We start from the raw sequence: 18,915 nt of genomic DNA on the forward strand, positions 1-18,915 counted from the left end.
AAATATAATCCATTTAGATCAGATTTCCAGGCACTTCCTTTTGCACTCCTTCCAAATGTATATTTGTAACCATTGGCACTTGAGTTAAAAGTTATGCCCTGTAGTATCATAAGTAACTCTGGTAACTGTAGTGAGGTACAGCTTTAACGGGAAGATATATATTTTTTTTCCTCCTCTAGGCTTTGCATCTGTAAAGACACACTCCTCTGCATCTGCACAGCCTATCACAAGCACAGTGGTCTATACAAGGCCTGCAATAAGTAGTTTTTCTGCAGGTAAAGAGACCTCTAAACAAGCATCATCGTATTGGCAGTCTGATCCGTGTGACCCATGTTTGCAGAACAAAGCTGCAGACAGCAAGTGTGTCACTTGTCAAGCTGCTAAAGTGTCAACACCCGAGAGTACAAAACAGACGACGAGCTCAAGTCCAAGTGGCTCCACTAAGGCAGCATCCACCCCTCCTGTAGGGATGCTGGGCTTTGGAGACAAATTCAAAGCAGCGCCTGGAACGTGGGATTGTGATACTTGTTTGGTCCAGAACAAACCTGAAGCTACAAAATGTGTAGCATGTGAGACGCCAAAGCCTGGAATGGGAGTGATGCCTACTCTGGCGTTGCCAGTGACCACAGAGAGCTCGGTGACTGTGACATCCTCCTCTAGCAGCACTGACACCACAGTCACTCTGGGCTTCGGAGACAAGTTTAAGAAGCCAAAAGGCTCTTGGGACTGTGCAACATGCTTTGTATCAAATAAGGCAGAAGACAGCAAATGTGTAGCCTGTCAGTCCGAGAAACCAGGTATGGCCTTTTCTTCTTTTTTTAAGCTTGTGTTGTTTCCATCTAATTCCGTAACAAAAATCACGGACTTAAAACCAAAACAAAACTGTGTGTATAAAACATGCTGAACAGAACAACGGCCAGGTGTGATTGATGGGTTTGTGCCTGTCTGCAGGAATGCTTACAGGCACTTTCAAGGTGGCAGCCCAGGTTCCAGCCCATCACATAAATTGAGCTGATTGTGGAATGAGTTAGTACAGAGCTGAGTCAAAGCAAATAACCTTGTGTTGCTGTTGGTGAGGAAAGGTGACTGAATGGGGTGACTTAATTTGAAAACTATTTACTAACTTTTCACCAGTGAAAAACATGAACTCCATAGAAAGAGTTGTTGTTTTTTTTTTTTTAATCTTCTTTTTCTTTTTCAAAAAAGTAAAAATCCTATTTACATGACAGACCATGATCAAAAAGATCTCCACTCACCATTGCATTACACTAGAGGAGATAGGAAGCTGGATGTCAAGATTGTATGGTCTTAACTTTTCTTCTTAAGCTAAAACAAAACGTGATGTCCAGGTATCCCAGTGAAGGTTGCTGATAGGCTTAAAGAACATAGGTAACCCACTGGGTAATTTCTTCAGTTTCCTGCTATTTGACATTGTAAACGCCTTGACTCTACACACCATTTAATGTACTAATATGTCAAAAAAACACATCTTTCAAATATATTCCTGAAGAAAATAAAAGGAGGACAAACCAGGTTTTGTTTTTGTAATCATCCTGTAGAATAAGAGTGACATTTCATCAGGTAAGATAATGCATTTCAGGCAGAGCTGATTCTCTTGGAGAGCCTCTGAGAACCTTTATCTGAGACTGTAGCAGTTGCAAGGAGGGATTTTGGAAATGAGGGGCTTACTGTTGTCCTCCTGGTGCAGGGAACTGTGTGGATATGTTACGTCTGTGAAGGGGAAGAGCTTTGCAAGTAAGATGAGGATAAAATCTGCTGGGTATACCATGAAAGAGAGGACCCCGTCTTTACTGTTTGAAATACAAGGCATTTTCTTCTGCCTCTCTTTTAAAAGTTGCCCTCAGTGATTTAAAACGGTTGGAGTGAAGTTGTCAAAGTGATGCTTTTGTGCCTTCTGGGTGACTGCTTCATGCTTATGGAGCTAAAAGTTTTCTGCTGCAGCATCAAATGACAACAATTTCCTTACAGGCGAGAAAAACCAGAAGGAAAGCAATGTCTTTCAGGCCTCTTTTATGGAGGTTTCTGCTGCTCTTGATGACAGTGCAGCTTATGTGCTGAACAGAGTTGTGAGGCTGGAAGCTTTGAGTTCCTCTCTGGGCTTTTTTTGTTTGTTTCCTGACGGTGTAGTTTTGAACATGTCTGACTTTGGAATTTGGAGAGAAGCAAATCTGATGAATTTCAACTTCACGTCACATTACTTTCATCATCAATTTATGTGCGCTAACACTGACAGTGGGTTACTTGTGCAAGCAGGAATTACTGCCATGATTTTAGTTGATAAGAATATCCATGAATTACATCTGAAATTGGCTGTGTTGCTGTATTATATGAGTTGCTGTTGTTTTACTGTTGCGCTTGTCTGGTTTACAAACTAGAGAGCATCTGAGAGGTTCTAAAAAAACAACCTTCACGTTCACTTTGTAACTGAAGCAGAGTGTTTAATTATTGCTTATCTCCTAGGGAGCTCAGTGCCTGTGACCAGCAGCAGCAGCACGTCTGCATTTGCTGCTCCTTCTGGAGATCTTCTGGATTTAGACAAATTCAAGAAGCCTGAAGGAAGCTGGGATTGTGAGGTCTGCTTGGTCCAAAACAAAGCGGAGGCCACGAAGTGCGTAGCCTGTGAAAGTGCAAAGCCAGGCACCAAAGCAGAGTTCAAAGGTAATACTTCATGACTGAAGTGAGGATGCAGTTTGTTTTGCTTAGACTTTTTTTTTTAAAGCTGAGTTATTTTTTCCCTTAACGCTATGGCAAATCTGTTCATTTTTTCCTGTAGGAATATTGTCTAGATAAGGTCACATGTGTACGTTTCCACACGTTTTCCCAAGAATAAAAACGTATGCTTTTTAGTTTCTAATGACATGCTTGGTTTTCCATGATGTTCATTTGCAACTTAGACAAGAAGTGTAATAATCGTGTTATGTGCATTGCATCTCATACCAGTACGCATCTGCAAGCCAAGCAGCAGACAGAAAAATACCATTGAGAAAAGATTAATTTACAGAGACGTGTGAGGGAATTTTGTTTTCTGTTTTGATTGGGAAGTCTGGGACTGGAACCACAGCTAAGTTGCTAAAGCCTTCTGTGCCACCGATGTTATGACATAGGTTACAAACTAAACGTTATTTCTCATTTCTGCAGGTTTTGAAGCTTCTGCTGCGTCCACGAATGCTGCATTGCCGTCATTTACATTTGGTGTTCAGTCATCATCCTCTGATTCTCAAACATCGAGTATCACAGGAGGTTTTAAATTTGGAGAACAAGGGGGCTTCAAGTTTGGCATCGCATCTGAAACTGCATCTTCCAACGCTGCGCCTGGGGGATTCAAGTTTCCAAGCAGTTCAGGGAACTTTAAATTTGGAGTTTCGTCCTCGGACTCTAAATCAGAAGAGAGTAAAAAAGAAGAGAAAAGTAACAACTTTACCTTTGGCCTTCCGTCTACAAGTAGTCCAGCTCCTTTAACATTTCAGTTTGGGACACCAAGCCTGGGACAGCAGGAAAAGAAAGAGCAACAACCAGTACTGGGGGGTTTCAGTTTTGGTTCAAGTTCTACTTCCATAACTACCAGTGAGAATAAAACCGGAGTCGCTGGCTTCACTTTTGGAACTGTGGCAGAAAATGAAGTCGCATCAGCTTCTTTTGCATTTAAGAAATCAGATGAGAAAAAGGATGAAACTCCTGCAGCAAAGGGAGGCTTCTCTTTTGGTAACGTGGAGTCGGCACCTGCCTCGCAGTTTGTTTTGGGAAGGACAGAAGAGAAACAGGATTCTGTCAGTTCTGCTCCTCCGTTACTGTTTGGGAAGAAAGCTGACAATGAAGAGTCAAAGGCACAACCTGTCTTTTCCATTGGGCAGTCTGAGCATACCAAAGAAGAAAGCACAGCAAAACCTATGTTCAACTTCAGCTTTGTTAAACCACCAGAGAAAGAAACTGAGCAGGCAAAGCCAGCTTTTACATTTGGGGCCCAAGCCAGTACTTCAGGTAAGCAGAATATCTTTTGTCTTCAGTTGTCTGAGTCCCTCAGATGGTACCTCTGAAGTCATAAGTTACAGAATCTATAGGATTTAATGGGTTCATGTACTGGAGCTTTAGAAAAAGCTTAATTACTTTACGCAGTGTGGTTTGTGTTCCAGTTGTTGATGTATAGGCAATTAGTAGAATTCCTGTTTTTAATTTCAGTGAGTTTTAAGACAAGGTTTAGACAAAAAATATATACATGTTGTCAGATATTAAGGATCTTGGATTGTATCCCACATGAGCACGGATGGTTTGTATGGTTTCTGTGCTAGCAGCATAATTGGTGGTAAAGACTTTAGCGTGGTGACAGAGGCCTCATGCTATGGTTTTCAAGGTGAAAGGGGATGTGAGGAGGTGTTGCATTCATGTGTACTTGCAGCTCTGCTACTGCAATTCACCACCACGAAGGTATGGAAATCACTTAATAGATACTACACAGTTTTGTGCATCTTTAACCTTCCGAACGACTGGGCTGAAAGATTTTAGTGACAGTTGCCACGTGGAAAAATGCTGATTGTGATTTCATGATTTACCAACCGTGGTTTGCAGAACAGCGTTTGTTACTAACTTCTACTAACTTTGGAAGTTATAAAGGAAAGAGCAGAGGGAATAAAAGCAATGCATAGGGTTATGGTTCTTACGATTGAGCTGAAGTTCCAGAGTTTGATTTAGCCGTGGAAATTTGACAGAAAGCCTTGTGTAAAAAGGAGATTTTAACAAGCCTTCTTCATCACAGTAGAGAGTCCCTTAAAAGTGGCATAGATGAAAAGGGTCCGTAACTGCTGGATAAAACAGCAGTGGGAAATGAAGAACAGGGTCAGGTATGATAATGAGAGAGCAGAAGCTTAGGGAAAGCTGAAGAACTACATACTTTAAAAGAATAACTTTAAATGTAAAATTGCACTCGGTGTGACAGTTTTGTAACAGAGGGCTGTTCTCCGCGGCTCCCAAAAGCAGGTCTTGAAAGTACTGAAGTGCAATGAGCTTAAGCCAAAAGAGCGAGGCTGCAGGATGCTGGGCTTAGCCAGCTTTAGGGCTGTAGGCACAGGGCTGTAGTGTCAGGAGAGGCTACAAAAGAAGCTGTACCGCTGTGGGGTTTGTTTGTTTTTTTGCTGTGTTCCATTTAGCAAACTACAGAAGTGTTGCAGGTAATGCATGTTGTTCTTCTCGGAGCATCTGAAGAATGTTTGAGGAGCTGAGATGTACTGGTTAATTCTGGTTCCAGTTGTTATAGCCAACGCTTGGTGTCCGTAACTACTAGAACTGTGGTGGTGTCATCATTCTTCACAATTCTCCCATTCCTTTAATTGCGGATGGCAGGAATCAGTGTATTAAATCTGGATTTTATGTAATCCACAGTAGCTGGATAATAGTTGGAGCATCATCCAGGGTTTCTCCTTGTACAGCTGCTGGAACAGGGTCTCTCTGTTGCGCTTGGTTTGGCGTTTTACAGCGTTTCATGTTCTGTTCTCCCTCTCAGATCAAGGAGCAGCAAAGCCATCCTTCAGCTTCTTGAGCTCCACTTCCTCCAGCGCAGCCGTACCTGCCACTTCAGCCAACAGCAGCAGCGTGTTCGGCAGCGTCACCTCTTCCTCCAACCCTGCACCAGTTCCCGCTCCCTTTGTGTTTGGGCAAGCCAGCAACACTGTGAGCAGCACTGCTTTTGGCAATTCTGCAGAATCTACAGCATCTCAGTCATTCGGCTTCTCTCAAGAAAACAAACCGACAACCACATCTTCCACCACTGGTGCAGCAGTTGCTCCATTTGTCTTCGGTTCAGGAGCCAGCGGTAGCAGTGCAGCAAGTTCTGGCTTTACCTTTGGAGCCACGGCCACATCGAGTTCAACAGGTACATTTAAGCAGGTGCTTTTGTTTTTGCTGTTAGATCACAAAAGTGGAGCAGGGAAAGAGTGTTTTGTGGAAAACGAGTAGGCAAAATGTGTGGAAATAGAGATAAGAAGTGAATATTTATATCCAACTATATATAAACAGTGCTAATGCTTGGGGCTCAGCTCAGGTTTTCAGGCAGTCTGGGAAATAAAGTTTAGGAATCAACTGGCTGTGGTGATATGTTGTGCAGTGGATAACCCTTTACTGGCTTTCATTTGCATAGGAACTTGTCATTGTGAGAATGCATTGCCCTCTTCTCGGTATCAATCCACTGCAGAAGGTTAAAAGTCAGTTAGCTGCAACTTTTCTCCCCCATACCTAAAACTCTCAAGCAGAAAGAGAGGGAGAACAGTGCTGAGCTACAACAAGAAGCAGATCAGTCTAACCCACCAGTTAAGAATTTCCAGCTTCTTTCTGTTAGTAGATGAAGCTAGCTATCAGAAATCTTCATAAAGGTACTGGAATGCCTTTTAGTCTGTCTTAACTTCTGTTTTCCTTCCTGGAAAACCAGTCAGCCATTCCGAGTTACGTTGCAGTAGTTGGTGTTTTTATGTTGCATGACGTCTGCTTAAATTGCACTTAGATTAATAGCGCTATTTAGAAGGTCTCTTTTTGCTCAGCAGAAGTGCGTATGTTTGAAGTCACAGCTCAGTCATGTATTTTCTTCTCATTATTTCTGCTGGCCATGCAGAACCAAAGCAGCTAATTGAATGAGCTTGTTTTCTATTCTATGAAGGGACAGAATTATTCTGGTAGCTGAGTTAGGTCCCTGCAAGCCTGACATGGCCTCCAGAAATTGATAATTGTAAACATTCGGATGAGGAAGGGGCGCAGTTCCTTACAAGAGGAAAGATTGGTGTTCTCCTGATTCTAATAGATCAGGAGCTGTATTTTGAAGGCTTAAAATAATAAAAATAAATGAGTGAGTATTCTTTACCCGTGGCATAAATAAGTCTTAGTAAATACAAATCAGCTTGTGCTATTTGTGGGAGTCTGCTTCTAGAACATGAATGGCTAACAGTAATTTGAGTCTAGACAACCCGTGTTTGAGGTGTGTGTTGTCTGACTCCTGAAAGAGTGCTGTTTTTCACGTACCTTACAAGAAAAGGTACGATTCCTATAATGAAGGAGGTGCTGTTTGTTGTTTTACCTGCTTGGCCGCAAACCTAAAGCTCTGTAGCAAACAAAACAACCCAGCGCATACTGAAATTTCTCTTCTTTTCCCTGAGGGTCGTCCTCTTCATTTGTCTTTGGGTCTGGGTCTTCAGCGCCTGCTGCTGGCCCGGCATTTGGTGCCAGTCAGCTACCAGCATTTGGCCAGAGCCAGGGCTCCGGCCAGCCAAATGCTCCCAGCTTTGGATCCATGTCGACAACGCTGTTTTCAGCTGGCTCTCAGCCTGCGCCTCCTGCCTTTGGCTCTGTGACAAGCAGTACTCAGCCCCCTATGTTTGGACAGCAATCAAGCCAACAGCCAGGTTTTGGCTCCAGCACCTCCAATGCTGGTGAGTGTTGATCATCCTTTTCGTTTCCGGTCTCAGAGAAAGCTTGGTTAGTTGGTGAGTTGGTTTCCATGAAGTGCTTCTGAAGTTTAGTGAATGAGATGACTTTTGCCTTTTGCGCATACTCTACTGTAAGAATTGTCCTCCATAGAAGGAGTGCGCACAGGGTTAAGTAATTAGGATCTGATTCCTTACTGCTGGAGAGGTAGGCTACCTTCACCAATAGGTTGTACGTAGTTGGACATTCTGGTGCATGCAGCCATAAACTAATGGCAGTGCAGGTAGCAGCAGACAGTTTGTTAGCAGTGTGCCAGCAGTCTTAGAATCCCTTTATGATTCTCTACTGAAACAAATGAAGTTGTCTGAATGTTGTTCCTGTGGTAACTTAGCATTACTGGTAAACCTCCCTCCCACCCCAAGCTGTGCCGCCTTAAGCAAGGTCAAAGCAGTATCTGTTAGAGTATTGGGAGGAAGGAGGGGAGGATTTCCCTGGAAAGAACAAACTCAAATTTCAACTTTCTTATTCCCTTCTGCTTCTACCCCATCTTTCTCAGGTCCCGTATTCCAGTTTGGGAGCAGTACTTCTACTTTCAACTTCACGAGTAACCCAGAAGTATTTACTTTTGGTGCAAATCCTCCTGCACCAGCAGCATCGGTACAGCCTTCCGCCTCTTCAGGATTTTCATTCAGCCAGCTTCCAACGTTTACAGTGGGGTAAGAGACCGTATCAGATTGTCATTTGAGCTTTTGGTAGTATCTGTGGACCGCGGGCAGCCTCTATGATGCTAAATTGCGGGGTGCTCAGATGAACCTCGGAATTTATGTCTAAGGACGGCATCTCTCCTTGCTCTGTTAGCGTGACTGGCTAAGTAGGCAACGATAGCTTTATAGCAGCCTAGCTCTCAGAAATACCATGCAGCCACGTGAAATGTTCTTGAAAAATAAGATCTGCATTGAGGTGTTACGGTGCTGCTTACCTGCGGAATGAGAGAGATTTAATTGCTTTTGGTTTCTGGAACTCTCTTCCCATTCATCATATGTTGTTTGTTGCCAGCTGCTGAGTAGTGAGCAGCCAGATGATAAAACAGTTGTTGTGGAATATCTGCTTGGTGCTGCTACAGAACTGTCAGTACTGTCCTAAACCCTGTGCTACCGGTTTCTTTTGATAGGACTAATGGAAAAAATATTTTCTCTGCCTCCGGATCTTCAGTTCCTGGTCGGAAGATAAAGGCTGCAGTTAGACGTAGAAAGTAATCGCCTGATTGGTAAAGCAACTTTCAAAGCAGCTGCTGCCCTGCATTGTTCAGTTGTCGGGATCGTACCTCATGCTGGGTTAGCTGAAGTCAGATCTGCCTAAAGGAATATAAAACTCTGCTGCCCTTTCCTTCCCTCCCTGGTTTAGTTCTTTTTGTAACAAGTAGAGTTGGCAACAGGGCCGTTCTCAAGCAAAACTATTTTAGAATCCAGCAAGTTACTTCTTTCACTGACTCGGCATGGTTCGGCTATAGAGATGAGTATAGCCCGCACAGTGAATGGCTTGTACAATACCTCTTCATCTGCACCACTATGTGCGCTCATCTGCGTTTACTGACGCCTCCGAATTGTAATTATACCAGTGAGGGGTTCTGTATAGAGTAGAGAATGTCGGTAACGAATGATTTCTATGCTGAGTTTGTGCCGGTGTATGTGTGAAGTGAGTGAGTTTGGGTGTATCGTGCACTAAAATTTTCTGATAGAGGAAGACTGATTACAGGACGATTCATGCTAAGGACTTGTTAGATCTGTAGTTCTCCATTTAATAATTATATGCTATTTCTATATTTTCATTCTTACAGCCCTTTCTCACCTGTCTCGCCTTTGTTATTTTATTATGAAACGTGTAAATACAGTTTTGTTTCTCTATGTACTTTTTTGGCATAACAGATCTGTGAAATGGAAATTTTAATTTTGTGTGTTACGGCCATTTTTGTTTAGTATCGTCTCAGATTTTATTATGTAAGTCCCATTATTCAAAGTTGCCTAAATCCATTTAGAAAATCTTTAAAATTGGGAATTCTTAAAGTAAGTTTATTGGCTTTTCTGATCCATTTTTGTTTGGACCAAAAACCAGTATTGTACAAAGTATTAAGTATATATTTTTATATTTACTGAAATGGACTGTGGTGACTTTGGATAATAAGGAAAAGTTTAATATTAAAGCCATGTTTATTACAGTATAATTAACATGTTAAACCATGGGATAAATGCCATCAATAAAAACTACGAAATATCAGCTGGCAGTTTTAACTCCAAAGGCAGGCCTCTGTGCCTACAGCTGTGCTGCGAGGCAGGGCGCTGCTCATTCCCTGTGGTGTCACATGCATGGACTTCAGTGTCCTTTAATAAGGGAGAGGTTCCGCTTCCCTGTTGGTGAAGAGTTTTATTGTAGGCTTGCTTGGAGCCTTAAGTCTGACTCAGCTGCACCTACTGTAGCTAGATAGCTGTGTTTTACAACACAACTTAACTGTACAAACAAATATTCACCACAGTGAAATATACCCAGCTGTAAAAGGATAATGTGCTTTTTTCTACTTCTCCAGGAGTGAGGAAAGTTTCTTATAGAGCAGGCAGTCTAGTAAAGGGAGGAAGAAGGCTTTTGATTCTTCAGGGACTACAGCTGGGCTTTTGGTAAGCCGTTGATGGTTGAGATCCAATCACTTAATACTGCAGCAAACACTCCCTCTCATACTGCTAAGGGAGAAAGGACTGCGTGGCCCACCTAACTTAAGAGTTGGTATGTAGATTGTTCCAGACACGTTAGTAGTTACTTAGCAGCACTTGTGCCATTCAGTGCTGCTTTGCATTTCTACAGCCGCACAGGTCCATGTTATGAAACAAGATACTTTTCCAACTACGAGCTACACTTCACAGGACAAAAGCCAACTTTCACTTTTGTCAGCCTTACAGCATGTGTAGAATTGGTCAGTGTTTCTACATACATACTCAGTTTTCCTCAACCCTTTTGTGTGCCAAGTATCGAACCAACCAATAAATGGAAAAGATAAACAGGCACAGTCTGGGCAACTGGATGTAAGTATTTCCCTGGACAGCCTGGCTTTCCTGAATTGTAATTTTTTCTTTGCCTGCACTATACGGGGTGCTATTTTTCTCCAGGGTAAGAAAAAGCTGAAGCATTAGCAATGAAATTTTACCCAGCTGTGGTGCTACCTGCCTCCATCTTGAATCCCAGTTTCTAGATCACCACTACAGGAATCAGACCAAAAGTTCTATTTGTATTCATGGTGAAAATCTAAATAGGCAACAGCCAACCCAGAATGGCTTTTGTCAGGTTGGACAGCCCTTCCTCATCTTGTAACACTCAGTTCAGCAGTGCTGTTCTTTGTGTTTTGGTACAGACGCATTTTCTGATGATGCACATGAAGATGGGTTTCTAGGTAAGACAACTGACTGCTTATAGCAAAGAATCTGAAAGTCATTAACCAAAAAGGGTGACTTTGTTCTGAAAAGGTGAGTAGTGACTCTGGTCCCAAAAATAAGATGGTAAACAAAGATCAGAAAGCATATGCAGAAGGCTGTCTTTACAAACAAAATAGCAGCTCTTGTCAAACTAAACTAACGCACAGTATTAACAGGTTACTGCTTTTAAGCTGTTTCACCTGAAGAGTCCACACAAATACTTCTATTGTCTTCCTCCAAAAGGCAAGGAAGGGAAGAACTTCAGCAACAGAGCAGCAGATGTGCTTTAGAGAGGAGACAAAATCTGTGTTCTGGGAGAATTCTAGACTCTTCTTCACATTTTAATACAACATGGATATCGTTGTGGAAAGCCCGTTCTCCAAGATACTAATGCTACAAGAACAAAAATCAAAGCTGTGTATAATCATGCAAAATATTAAGCTTTTTTTTATTCAGTATTTAAGTTATTCTGAATATACAAACAGTTAGCCAGAAGATAAAGTGAAAACAAGTACTATTTGTACTTCGATACAGACTTACACCCATAACACATGTTTCAGATAATAGTTTCTGCATGCTCTTGGAAACTCGTTCAGATGTTCTGCTTGATATTATATGCAAGAAATAGACAAGTGCTTTCACTGCAGAGAGGAGCAAATGATGTGTGCTGTTCACAGCTCCAAAATTATATACATGGCAACTGATTAACACTGCGGTGTAACATGCCCTTTCTAGAGAAAAAGCAGCTACCATTTCACCTCGTTATTAGCTTTGACACATTAGATAAATGATAATACTTAATCATGCAAAAAAACCCGTCACATCAATATCCAGATAAAATACTTTTAAGAGGTGAGGGAATATGATCCGCGAAGCAGTCATCAAGGAAGCGATAAACACCGCTTTCTTTCTACACATCCGTCGCCGTAACTCACTGAATGCACCTTACTCTCCCATACTGCAGTTCCCCTCAAAGAGCCAGCAACACAACTCAGGGAACTGCTTGGAAAACATGATCTTCTAGTTAGTTACCTCCAACACCCAAAGCATTTCTTTACAGGTGGATGGAGTATTTCTCAGTATCCGCTTTCCCTCCAGGATGACAAACAGAACAGCACCATTCTGCAGGTATTAACACACAGCCGCTTCTTTTCAAGCTACGGTTAATAGATATTGTTTCTCTCAAAACTCTTTGGCATTTGTGAGAATTCCAATACTTTGAAGGTAGCTGCTGGCACCACACTGGAGCAACCCCATTTCCTTTAGCTTGGGAATCATTCTGCTTTAATTTGGGCTAAAGATTCAGACGGTCATCTCAGTTTTGGGGTGGGTTTTTGTTCATTTGGGAGCGGTATTCAAAAACAGTCTGGGAGTCTGTCAGCTTTTGCTATCATCTGATTCCATTTCTTCTTACCACAATAGTTCCTGCTACGATATCATAGGCTGTTCTGTTGTGCTGAAAAAACAGCAGCGTAATGAATGCAGGAAAAAATGAAGCAATGGAGAAATTCTTGATCAAGGCTCTTATTGTAGACCTGAAAGGAGAATAAAAGCATTCAGTGCCTTATTTATTGTCAACTTCCCTGCTTTCCCCAAACCCACAACCTCCAGAGTTTAGAGATTATCTTACCACCTAACCTGGAAAATATTCACAACTGATTAATTGTTATATGGAAAGAACCCGAGAATACTTCTTGGCAATCCAGTGCCTGCAAAGGCCAACAATGAAGGAAAGGTGCATTGCCTTCCAAACCGCGCTCTTTCCATACCATTAATACGAAAGCAAGGTAAGCTAAGAGCACTTACGTTGTCATACTGACATTAGAAGACGGAATGACTAACACGCGGCTGGGTGCAACGAGGACAGACGTATCACACGTCACAACTCGCAGTCCGAGCAAGAACTTCCCCGGGGTTGCTCCTCCTGCTCCCCAGATACAGATTATCTGCAAAAGAAAACTTACTTCAGTTCCACACAGCGCAGCGTTGCTGACTGCTGTGGCAAACATGGCTTTCTTCAAAACTAAGTGGAAGTCACACAGCTTCACAGAACTCCAAGAAAAGAGGGTTTCAATTCACAGGCCACTGATGATGCTTTTCTTGGTTTGTTTATCCGAGAACTGACAACTATGAATTACAGCAGTTAAAATGTAGTAGTTACCTCGTAGAAGCAGACTAACAGCCTGTAGATGAGAGCCACTATCATCATTTTCTGCAAGTCTTCCATGGATGTATCTTCATCTATTTCCTCTATTATGTAATGCATAGCAAATTTAGAGATGTCTCTGTTGAAAATAAGACAACTTTAAAAAAAAAACCAAAAACCCACAAAGCAAAAACCAAACACTACACAAAAGCCAGAACTCGATTGTCCCTCCTACGACTGGAATTCGCTTCAGCTCTTCAGCTTCTGTGACATTGAGCCATCCATTAAAATTCCTAACGCTGGGAGGTTGCCTTCCAAATTGCCCTTTAGTTTTTCATTACGGAAAAATGCATTGTTAGCACGTTTGCAACATGACAGCCCATGGATGCAACATGACAACCCATGGAGTGAGCTGCACAATCATTAGGATCATTCTCATTCTTGAGAGATACAAAAAGGGATTCCACAGTCATCTTACCCACACACATGGATACAAGTATCTTCATTACAGGGGAGATAGGAACACAATGCATTGCTCTCTTATAACTGTAAGGCAGTTTGCAAGTCACCAGGCAAGCAAAGGAGGCTTTACCCCCTTTGCATGAGCAGGGTTTGCCTTCTCAGCAGTTTCAAAATGCTTTCACCGAGCAGTTGAAAGTCTCAGCCATTTCCCCTAACAAGCAGTGCAAAGCAGCAGCTCAGAGTCAGCTATGTATCTTTGCAAGTCAAACCACAGATGTGACATCTGATATGCGGAATAGGCACACTTGCAATGTGTACTTAAGAAATGACTTTTCTGTGAGCCATCTAGAGTATAATTTCTATTTAAATAGAAAGGTGTGGCCCTCCTGAAAACAACCCATGCATGCACCACTCACTCTTCTCTCTGTTCAGGATCACAAAAGATAGGAACTGAGCAAACGGCAGTATGGCACAATCTGCTTTTCCCTTCAGTACAAAGTTGGCCTGAAGTCTTTGTCTTCAGTGAGGATGTGCCTTACGTGACAGCTCAGCCCGGCCTCCAGCACACAACTCACCAGGGGAAAAAAAATGCTTCTGAAGCTACTTGTAAGCAACTTTGTGGCTCTTGCAAGAGCAGCAATATCGAATATACTGTATGTTAATTCAAAAAGAAAAAGATTCTCTTTCAATCACCATCCCCGTTTTTGCAGAAGCAATACACATAAAGCTGTTCTCCAGCTTTCCCAAACCTTCTGTATCATTTTTGGCCTATAAAATCGAGCTGGAAATACAAGCTGCCAGGTTAGAGTTGGAGGCTTTGGCAACTGAACAGAACTGAGAGGTTGACGTTTCATTTGCCTGCTTATTTGAACAACGACAATGATAATTTGCACTGACATTTACTGCTTTGGATCTAAGCCTCTTCCACACACCTTTCAAGCAGCAGTTCAACCTGTCCAAAAGATGTTATCTCTGTAGTATCAGTTTACATCCAACCAACATCCGGAAGGCTCTTTTAGCAGATACCTTCAGTTCTGAAATGGAAGTGTATGGACCATACTAAGCCTCAATCTCCTCATAAGATTGAAATATTTGACTATATCAAAGTGGAGGAACTGAATCAGCTATGGAATAAGGAGACAGTATTTCAGGTAATTAATCACTAAAAAAATAGTCATAGAATCACAGAATGGCCTGGGTTGCAAAGGACCACGATGATCATGTAGTTCCAACCCCCTGCTATGTGCAGAGTCACCAACTACCAGAGCACGCTGCCCAGAGCCACAGCCAGCCTGGATAAATACACCCAGTATAAAAACGTTTATGAAGATTTTCATCCTGGTGTACAGCTGATGCATATGATGCTTATTCCATTTTTCCCTACAGCTGAGGCACAGTACAGCCCACAGGCTTTAGGTTTCTAGCAACCTTCCAATTGATGCATATTTGACATAATCTGAAATAAAAACCTTTTATTTTTTTTAATAATGTTTTCCCATTGAGATTTTTTTTAAGAGCATTTAAAACAAAAATAAATCTTGTTAATTCCCTCAAAAACAGACTGCAAGTCAGCCTAATTAATCCTTAGTAACAAGTGTGGGAGCCTACAAAATTACTACAGAATTCCTCCCCTTGCCATCAGCTGACCCCAGATCAGATTTAACAGGAGGTGATCCCATAGTGGGGCTGCTTCCTCAACCTGTGCCTGTTAAGAAGGAGATGTCAGATGCGTATCCACAGCACATCATGACACCTCCAAAGAGCACAAAGACCTTAATTAAATAAACCTTTAAATAAACTTTTAAGCTGTTCTACTTACTTGATCCCACTGAGGTGCATAATACTTAAAACAATGGTTGCCTTTATAAAGAACAGGATGAAGAAATCCACCATCTCTGCTATGAACCTGTGTGCCAGCGAAGGGATAATGAACTCCCGACCTGCAACAGAAACAGTTTGGATTACCCAGATTGTACTGCACTAAAAAGTTAAATTCCCTCAAGGATACTTGCTTGTATCTCAGCTTGTATCATCCCTTCACAGCTGTTTACGCCGGTAACTCCACATGGACACTATCTGTCAAGTAGCACGATTTACATAAGGAGTTCTAAAATAGATCCCATTACCATTGCTGAAGCATATCCAAGTTGTCAAATAACTTCTAATGGAGGATTCTGTACCTCAGCCTCTCAGGGCCCAGCTCAAGCAGGTAGCAGCAGAAAGAACAGAGTAAATGCACTCCTCAAAAGGAGCATGGTGGCTGACCGTAGCAGCAGTGCCATTTGGACATACAGGCACAGTGACCGAGTAAGGGAGAAGTGTCTGCGGCTATAGAAGTACTCAAGTTACATTAAACTCTGTTAAGAAGCAGTAACAGCCCTTAGACTCTAGCATATTTCCACCGCAGAGATTTAAGGCGATGGTTTTTACATCAGAAGTTAACATCTGTGGTGGGAACAGCAGAAAGCAATGCACATTCACTCGGCTCAGAGCTCAGGCTCTTACATGAAGCTAGCCATGAAGGAGGGTTGGCACTAATCAGGCAGTGCTAAAGTGCAGCTGAAGCCTGAGCGTGCTTTGTTCTACTGTGCTCAGTGTAAGACCGGTGACCTGCTACAGCAAGGCAGGGAGAGGCAAGGGGACAAAGCATGTTAAGCCACAGCTACAAGAGCTCGCTGCCACCCTGATGCCTGGCATACAACTAACATCGGTGTTGTGACACGGCTGCAGGCAGACTGAGCTGGGAGAGCCGGTCACCTGCCCTGCTTTTCCACACTCCAGCTGGAAACTCATGAAGTTCACATAAGCTGTGGCTGATTTCAGCTTACGTAAGCACACGGGGCTGTGAACTACAGCAGCACCAGGATGGAAACATGTCCTCTCCTGCCAAGCTTGCCCCAAGGACAATAATCCGCAGCAGAAAAGGAGATGTAATCACTTGAGCTGTTCCAGATGCATCCCCTCGCAATCTGGAGCACAGCGGTGACTGTATGGGAGCACTGGGTCATGCAAAGAACTCCCTCAGAAAGGCCGTGTGTTGCAACACTAATGAGCATTCAGAATGACCATCATCACCGACAGAAAGAGCTATCTGTGCCCCCACAGTTGCTTTCAGCATACAGAGTTTGTTCCTGAAGAGCTACGTAAAACCCAGGAATCATTTTTACCAGCCTTTGTATCCCCTGCCTTAGGGACGGGCAGCTTCTGTTCATATATTCTGTTCTATAGCCCCAAATTAAAGACAACACTACTTTGCACGGCAACCTTGTTTAAACAACACCTGCTAAAAACCACCAACAGCACGTTTCAATGTCAGAGAGACCAAGAACAGGAAGGAAAAATGCTCTCCCCTCACACCCGGTGAGTGAGCTCACACAACGGCACAGCTCTGCCTGCTGCACTTTGCCCAGGGCCACAACACCTGCCTTCTTTTCTCCAGGGGCCTCGGTAGCGCAGCTGGATGGATGCCCGTCCACCAGCGCTCACAGCACTGCTTGGCAGCCCTGGAATGAAGGAGGCAGCCGTTCCCGCACCCAGCCAGGAAGCACCTGCACACTCCACATGTTCTCTCCCACGCCATCAGAGTTTGCTTTGCTCTCAAGCGCACACAAACAGCAGCACTGCTATATGTGCTCCGCAAATATTTACATCTGAACCCGCCGCCAGCCCGCTGAACGTGAGCACGGCTTTTCTTCTTCCCTTCCACTTCGACAGACGATGTCACTGCAGCACGGAGACCGCACCGCAAAGAAAGCATGAAGTCGGTTTGGCTCTCGCCACCCAAACGGCGCTAGGAACGAGGCACTTACACGAGCACCGCACAAACGCAGCCGAGGCCGCCCCCACTCACCTGCCGGCCGGCTCGCAGCCTCCCGTTGGGCAGCACCGCCGCTGCCGGAGCCCGGAGCCGCGCGGGGCAGCGGGGAGAGCCTGGCGGCCGCCGCCGGCCAAGAGGTGGCGGGGGCGGATGCGGGCGCGGGGGGAGCGCGGGGCCCCGGCGAGGCGGTGGCGGCAGGCGGCGGGGCGAAGAGGTAGAAGGGGCTGTAGTAGGCGGCGGGGGCGGCCCCCGGCGGGGCGGCGGGAGGGGGCGGCGGGGCGGTGAAGCGGGCGGCGGGGCCGGCGGCGAGCAGGGCCGGCAGGCCGCAGTGCCAGCTGAGGTAGCCGCAGTACGAGTCCCACAGCCACTGGTGCACCCGCCGCGCGTACTCCGCCGCGCTCAGCGCCTTCCCACCGTCGTCGCTCCCCGCGGCCGTCGGCGCAGAGAGGGACGGCGACGCGGGAGCGGCCTCTCCGCCGCCGTCGCTCCCGTCCTGGGCGCCCCCGGCCGTCGCCGCCGCTCCGGCGCCGCTGCGGGCCGTGCCCGGCTCCGCGCCGGGCTCCGCCATCTCCGGCATCGCCGCTGACGCTGAGGGCCGCCCGCACCCCGCATGCGCCAGGGTGCGCTTCGCCTCTCCCACTCGGCGGGAAGAGGGGTGAGCAGGGGAAGCAGAGGGACACCGCACACCGGGAGGAGAGCAGCTCTCCCACCCCTGTGCCGCCACCTGGTATCGCCCAGCGCCGAGGCAGGGCTGCAGTTAGGCCGGGAACTGCCTAAGAGCTCCCGAAGCGAGGGGAGCTGTAGCCTCGCAGCCTCCTCACCTGGGTGCGGGCCTTCCCGCCTCCCTGTGACACAGTGAGGGCCGCAGGAACCGGCCGGCATCCGAAAGAACACGGGCGGTTAATCCGGGAAGCGAGGATCTAGTCTAATTTGCTAACGCTGGGAAGGCTTCTGGATTTCAAATGCAGGCTTGAAATGGCTCACCCTTTTCTCTTCTTAGCTCTGTGAAGTATTAAGCGCCACGATCAGTTTGTTTTTTTTATGACGTGCTTTTAATGGAAATGGTGTGGAAATAGCGGTGTTCAAAAAAAAAAAAACAACAAACAAAACACAAAAAAACAATCTTAAATTATTCCAACAAGCAGATGTTTTTTTCTTCTTCCGCATTCGTTCCCCTCAAGCCTTTTACCACGATGATCTTGTAACGTCTTAACAGCGACGCTCAGAGAGCAGTTTCCCAGTCCCTTCTTCGTAAACGCGAGCCCAGCGTTAAGAGGAAGAGCCCGTCGCCATTGCCCGCCCCTCAGCTGCTCTCTGCCACCTGGTGGAAACGCGGAGTCACTGCTCCGGTATTTCCAGTTCCCACAAAGGAAGCGCAATGTTCTGAACAGCTAAGCCCATAGCGCACAACCGTAGGATGGCTGAGGCTGGCAGGGTCCTCCCTACCCACCTGGCCCCAGTCCTGCCCGAGCAGCCCATGGCCAGGAGGCTTCTGGAGATTTCCAAGGAGGAGACTGCACAGCCTCTGGGCGGCCTGTGCCACCTGCACAGCGTAGCAGTGCTGTCTGGTGGTTAGACAGAACCTCCTGCGTGTCACTTTGTGCCCAGCG

General features: G+C 44.9%; 2 protein-coding genes across 2 annotated transcripts in view; one reads left to right on the forward strand and one right to left on the reverse strand.

Annotated features, from left to right (window-relative positions):
- NUP153 (nucleoporin 153) overlaps window positions 1-9,695 on the forward strand; it is a 44,434-nt gene extending 34,739 nt beyond the window's left edge. The window contains exons 16-22 of the mRNA XM_072329470.1: window positions 180-797; window positions 2,482-2,679; window positions 3,160-3,999; window positions 5,516-5,884; window positions 7,155-7,427; window positions 7,979-8,138; window positions 8,594-9,695. Of these exons, the coding sequence (XP_072185571.1) occupies window positions 180-797; window positions 2,482-2,679; window positions 3,160-3,999; window positions 5,516-5,884; window positions 7,155-7,427; window positions 7,979-8,138; window positions 8,594-8,678 (2,543 nt within the window). The 3' untranslated portion in view covers window positions 8,679-9,695. The remainder of the gene's footprint in view (window positions 1-179; window positions 798-2,481; window positions 2,680-3,159; window positions 4,000-5,515; window positions 5,885-7,154; window positions 7,428-7,978; window positions 8,139-8,593) is intronic.
- Window positions 9,696-11,193: 1,498 nt separating this feature from the next.
- Window positions 11,194-18,001, reverse strand: FAM8A1 (family with sequence similarity 8 member A1). Its single transcript, XM_072330324.1, has 5 exons — window positions 17,339-18,001; window positions 15,308-15,428; window positions 13,042-13,165; window positions 12,687-12,826; window positions 11,194-12,415 (listed from the first exon to the last, which is right to left on the reverse strand). Exons 1-5 carry the CDS (start codon window positions 17,880-17,882, stop codon window positions 12,271-12,273), a joined length of 1,074 nt encoding a protein of 357 aa, XP_072186425.1. The 5' UTR covers window positions 17,883-18,001; the 3' UTR covers window positions 11,194-12,270.
- Window positions 18,002-18,915: the final 914 nt, after the last annotated feature.

Source organism: Excalfactoria chinensis, chromosome 2 (assembly GCF_039878825.1).
Source record: "Excalfactoria chinensis isolate bCotChi1 chromosome 2, bCotChi1.hap2, whole genome shotgun sequence".
Lineage (NCBI taxonomy): Eukaryota > Metazoa > Chordata > Aves > Galliformes > Phasianidae > Excalfactoria > Excalfactoria chinensis.

Excerpts from the sequence above, each read along its gene's own strand:
- FAM8A1 (XM_072330324.1), bottom strand. The coding sequence starts at position 17,882 with ATGCCGGAGATGGCGGAGCCCGGCGCGGAGCCGGGCACGGCCCGCAGC. Across the intron at positions 15,429-17,338 it reads GGCTGCGAGCCGGCCGGCAG|GTCGGGAGTTCATTATCCCT; the intron begins GTGAGTGGGGGC and ends TTTCTGTTGCAG. Across the intron at positions 13,166-15,307 it reads ATGCACCTCAGTGGGATCAA|AGACATCTCTAAATTTGCTA; the intron begins GTAAGTAGAACA and ends TATTTTCAACAG.